General features: G+C 40.4%; 1 protein-coding gene across 1 annotated transcript; it reads left to right on the forward strand.

The window, feature by feature from the left end:
• The first annotated feature begins 910 nt into the window (after positions 1-910).
• Positions 911-2,893, forward strand: LOC104441990. The gene is made up of 4 exons (XM_039310903.1): positions 911-1,325; positions 1,469-1,618; positions 1,672-1,971; positions 2,500-2,893. Exons 1-4 carry the CDS (start codon positions 942-944, stop codon positions 2,617-2,619), a joined length of 954 nt encoding a protein of 317 aa, XP_039166837.1. The 5' UTR covers positions 911-941; the 3' UTR covers positions 2,620-2,893.
• The last annotated feature ends 2,808 nt before the right edge of the window (positions 2,894-5,701 follow it).

Consider the following 5,701-nt stretch of genomic DNA (forward strand, 5'->3'; position numbering starts at 1 on the left):
AGCATACTGGCCACAAATTCTGTTTTTTGTATTCCCTAGCCCGTATCATGGACAAATTTATGGTTTCATTTTAAATCCAATCTACCAAAATCATACATAAATTGAAATGAGAGTGTGGGGTGAATGAGTGCGAAATAGTGAATGTGATAAAGAATGAATAGAGGGTTATAGAGATGGGTTGGGTCCAAATAGGTTATAAACCTGTTCATAACCCAATTAACACTTATATTACGTGTAAGTTAATTTATGACCCATTTTGTTAATATAATGAGCCCACTCACATGGGTTAAAAAATAGGTCAATGACCCAATTTGATGGGTCTATAATTTAGGAATGCATCGTACATTTACTAATAGTTTAGAATACTATATTGAACAAATTAAAATTCTAAAGACGACAGTACATTGGATCAAAATTTAGAGATCATTGTGTTATTAAAGCACGTGAAATTGTCCCTAGTGTTGCACAATTTGGTCAAATGGCAGGTTTCAATCGAACGATAGAGTTCAATCCACTCTATGTATTCTTTTGATCTCGACACTCGCTTGTAACTTGTAAAGGGTCAAGGTCACCCAAACCTCCTCCGATTGGAAATGCCCCGAGGCATTCATCTCCAAGTCATTCACGAATTGGAGTACTTTTCACAGCACGCAGGCTCTATCTTCTAATGGTTAATAAAGCACATGAAAATCACCAAGCAAGAAAAGCCAAGCATATTCTCTCCAAGTTGTTGCGAAGAAAGCCCAACGTAAGATAAGAACTCAAAATAAACAACGTCTGCCAAGCAATAAACACATGGATAGGATAGGGAAGGCATATATGCGGCGTGATGGGAAAGGAAACTGGTTTTTCCTCCCGCTACAAAAGGCCTGATCTCCAGACTTTGGTTGCATCTTTTGCCTGCCCCCTCTATTTCGATCGACAAGGACCGACAGAGAAGAATGGAGATTTCGCATTTCAGCCACGAGCATCCGCTGACCCTCTGCACGGCAGAGGATGCTGGCGAGCCATGCAACGGATGCTCGAGACCCATCTTCGATCTCGGTTACGTTTGCTACGACTGTGGCTTCCTCCTCCACAAGAAGTGCGCCAAGTTGCCTCGTAAAGCCCACCACCGCCTTCATCCCAAACACCCTCTCACCCTCCTCTTCAATTCTTCGGAAACATTCCAGTGCAACGTCTGCAAGAAAACTGGCTCCGGGTTTGCCTTCCGATGCTGCGAGTGCCAGTACGTCATGGACGTGACCTGTTTCTTAAAGCATCAGCCTTATCTTGATCCCTTTCCACTAGAAGGGAAAACAAGGAAGCTACAGCATTTCAGCCACAATCACACCTGACGCTTTGCTACCTCACACAGCAGAGTAAAATGAACTGTAAAGGATGTGGACAGCAAATTTCGGGTCCAGCTTGTTGCTGCAAGGAATGCGATCAGCTCACACTCCACAAATCCTGCGCTCAATGGCCACAGCAGAAGGAACATCCTTTCCACCCGTCGCACTCCCTCACACTCTTTACAAAATCCCTTATCCTTCTGGGCGAGTATTGTGTAATGCTCTGTGGGAAGGTCGTCAGTGGTTTTGTGTACCACTGCGACAAATGTTCATTCGACCTCGACTCGGTATGCGCTTCTCTTACACCTTCGCTGAAACATGAGAAGCATAATCACCCCTTACTTTCTTTGAAGAATTGAACATTCAAGTTCCGTGTAATTCCTGCTGCAAACCGTGCAGCAACGATCTTTACCGATGCGTTACCTGCAACTTTAATGTGCACTCCACTTGTCTTCCTTTTCCAAGAACCGTTAAGCACATACACCATTGCCATTCTCTTATACTCAAAGACTCCACTCTCGAGGAGGATCCGAGTGGGATTCTCTGCGCAACATGCAAGAAGAAGATAAGCCCAACGGCCCGGGCTTATTACTGTGCAGAATGCAGCTATGGAGTTCATCTTGAACGTGTGGTCTCCGAGGTAAATTGAGCTCCCCCTACTTCTCAGATTTATATATAACAGACGTAAGGCGCCGAGCCATACAACTTAACTAGCGTGCAATCTTTCAATATACATCCGTTAGTCTCCATGCTACCAAAAAATGATTTAACTTATTTTTGCACATGTATACTAATAAAAATCTCAATATGAGGACGTAACTATAAATCATATCAAATTAAATAAAGTAATTTGATTCGTACAACTTGGCAATTGATTCGTTTTTTGATATATTAATCTTATAGTTGGCTGAAAATAGTTGGTTGTTTCGCGAAATTAATGTAAAAGGTAGTGGAAGGCGGTGGGGGCATGCGGTCTCCACAAAGGTTCATTCTCCTCTCGTTACCTGCAATGCTGCTCCTCTCTAGATATTGCTTCCATCCACACGTTATTCTTGATTTCCATAATTTCTTCCCTTCCCAATACGGCATCTTCCATCCTAGGCAAAGGCAACTAATCAGATGAAGCGACTTAATATAGCTAACTCGACCTTTTTTTTTCCGTGGACAGGAGCAGTCGGATCAAGGGAAACTCCTACAAGACATTGCAAGGGTTCGAGAAGAGCTAGACGCAATTGCCGCTCAGCTGAAACGGGACAAAAAATCAGGATCAACGAAGATACAGGCATGAGCAGGAAAACAGTCCGACATAACACAACAGCAACCTGAGCTAAGAAAAAATTGAAATACCCACCAATAAGGGAAAGTGAGATCCTATAATCTTCGCTCTGTCGAAACCATCATGCCTGAAGCCTAGTGCCACTTGCTGGAGTCAGGTTAGATATTTAGGACTCAGTACTTGTGTTATGCATCTAGATGTATTGCTATAATGTAAAAAGCCTATCCACATGTGCAAAGGAAAGATTGTCATGCTCCTAAATTATCGATAAATGATGCTACTCATAGATAGAATGCTCCCGTTACTTTGCTTCATACGGTGGTGGACTGTGACCATATAAAAAAAAATGCCAAAGGTGCGAATTTACAAAAGGATCGGTGAAGTACCCATACTATCGTAAAATTAATCATCACTGGGAGATTCTCGAAGAAATCAGCAGCCGGAGGAAAAAGCGTAGCAGCTTGAATGCAAAAAGGGACCGATAAGCATTGTAAACAATTTCAAAGAGTTTGCTTCGAGGAAATTTTCTGCGTACCCAGAATCGATAGGCGGTCTGTGATTTGTGTAGATTGCAAGAAATAAGATTTATCACCTGTCCAGCAAGAGAATGCCGCCAAGACCGCAATAAAAATCACAAATCACGTTCAACGTCGGCATACATATCCATCGTTGTAGTAACGCCACAATGCTACACTAGTTGACCGACAGTCGAATAAATTCCTATCTAGATCTCCAAAGAAAATTTACTTTGACTCCCAATCTAAAACACCCAATTCGAGACTCTCCATTAGAAAGAGTCATAACACCGGTTTTGTTCCTCAGCAACGACAAAGAAGACAGCAGCAAAGAGGGCACAATAACGGATAAAAAGGAACATCAAATGTGCACTGCAGGAAATTTTCAATTTTTCTTTTTCACATATCCAAGAATGAAGAATTTGAGCTTTTCCTACATGAAGAGAACCCGAAACAGAAGAGAAAAGCGACTACATCGATACCATCCGAAGAAACTGAAGCAAAGAGCGTAAGCTACGAACATCTGTTCTTTGGCAATCATGCCCAAGCCCCAAAAGAGAATTCATCTTCGCTATACTAAATGCGATCTTCGGCGTGAAGAATCGGTTCACGAAGCTCCCAACTTGAGAGATCCCTAGAATGGTTAATCAGGAAGCCGAGCATTGTACAGAACCCGAACCCCAAGAAGAACGGAGGCTCGTTTTGATGCTTCTCTTCGTTTGGACTTGTTTCAAGCGGAAATCTATGTATTGACTCTCATAAGATGATGGCATTTCATGTCATACCCCAAATCCTATAGGGATGAGAGAATGACATGGCCATCCTTTGCCCAAAGGACGTAGCCTCAACTATACCCAAAATATCCAGTTTCCAGAAGTTCCCAGGATGATGATCTCGCTCTTACGACCACTAACTAAAGCACCTAAAAAACATGGTAAGAAAAAGAAATGAGGTATTATGGCCTAGTAAGTAATACATTTCTTCTAAACATATTAAACAAGTACTATGCATATTTAAAATACAAACATAACTTATTTTCGCCAAATCCAAAATTTAACAAACCTTCAAAGCCAAAAACGGAATATTTAAGATAACAACAAACAAGCACCAATGGCTCAGTCCATTGGCAATACACATTAATGGTTCATTTCATTAATTAATCTTATACCACATATCAATGGTTTATCTCATATAAAACCACATGTCGATGATCCATCCATCAACCAATCCTTTGCTTAATATCAAACTATGGTCATAACACAATTGATAAGATGACCAAGATTCCTTCATTGGCAAGGTCTTCACCTATTATTAGCCGATGGCTCAGCCCATAAAAATATCTTAGACTAGTATGTACATATCCACAAGTTTCTCATTGGGCTTATGGTGATATTGAGCATAAATTGTTAACTCAATCTCCAGTAATCCACAACCAAATCCAAAATCATTTCATATATCACAATGAGTTTCCTAGAACAATTTAGAATCCATTTCATAAATTAGTTCATAACGCAAGCATTTGATATATGGATATCAAAGCACCTTTCAAAACTACATTCATAAATCATAATTTTTTCAAGATTCTTTCATAAAAGGCTTTATAAACCATTTATACGCAATCATTCAAGTTGAAAACAAAAGATGACTTCTCCTTTCAAACAACAAGACAGCAATAAAGGCTCGATCTTGTTTTATACAACAAAAGATGCTATTTATTAACTCATAGCATACTTAATCCATAATGTTTTTCAACACATAAGTTTAAAACACAAAGAAGAAATAGTATTACTCACTTGGGAAAAACCAAAAAGCAACCTATGATGGTTACTTAAGCCCACGTACTCAATTCCTAACAAATAACCCAAAAATGACATTGAAAGACCGAATAAAACGATATTTTAATGAACGACTTGATCACACTATGCCTAATCGTCAATAAAACAATCTACATGCCAACGAAAAGCTCAACCATAGCAGAAACCTTATCTTGTCTACTATGCGCAACACGCACAGTAATCTTCTTCACGCCATAACTTCCTCTACATAAGTCCATTTCAAATAAGTGTACAATCCATAGAACGCCCTTTTGATATAATATTACAACATTAACTCGGCCGTCCCAAAACATCATTGAAAACGGCTGAAATTCAGCTCAAATTTTACTGTTTGGAACCTGACTAGCATGTGCAATGAACTTCAAAAATTCATTTCGGGCAAATCGTATGCTCAAATTCAGATTTGTAAAATGTTATAGCTTCACAATGTTCTCATCTAACATTTCTTGGGATAAGTACACTAATGGTGCCAAAAGTTGTGTACGGTGCTCACTTTGGTGCCAAAAGTTTCCGTCGGATCATTTAAGTGCCAAAAATTTGAAAACGCTCACTTTGGTGCCAACTCCGACAAAATTGGCCGGAAATCCGACGTGGCCTTTTTTATTAATTTTTGACGCCGACGTGGCTCGTCGGAGAGCTGAGTCAGCATCCAAACACCAAAACGACACCGTTTGGTGTCTCCCCCAATTCAAAACCCTAATCTCCGGCCGTCGCCGTCCTTGACGGTCCTTGCGCTCGCGGCCA

The sequence above is a fragment of the Eucalyptus grandis genome, chromosome 4 (assembly GCF_016545825.1).
Source record: "Eucalyptus grandis isolate ANBG69807.140 chromosome 4, ASM1654582v1, whole genome shotgun sequence".
Taxonomy (NCBI): domain Eukaryota; kingdom Viridiplantae; phylum Streptophyta; class Magnoliopsida; order Myrtales; family Myrtaceae; genus Eucalyptus; species Eucalyptus grandis.

Excerpts from the sequence above, each read along its gene's own strand:
- LOC104441990 (XM_039310903.1), top strand. The coding sequence starts at position 942 with ATGGAGATTTCGCATTTCAGCCACGAGCATCCGCTGACCCTCTGCACG. Across the intron at positions 1,619-1,671 it reads GTTCATTCGACCTCGACTCG|ACTTTCTTTGAAGAATTGAA; the intron begins GTATGCGCTTCT and ends TAATCACCCCTT. Across the intron at positions 1,972-2,499 it reads TTGAACGTGTGGTCTCCGAG|GAGCAGTCGGATCAAGGGAA; the intron begins GTAAATTGAGCT and ends TTCCGTGGACAG.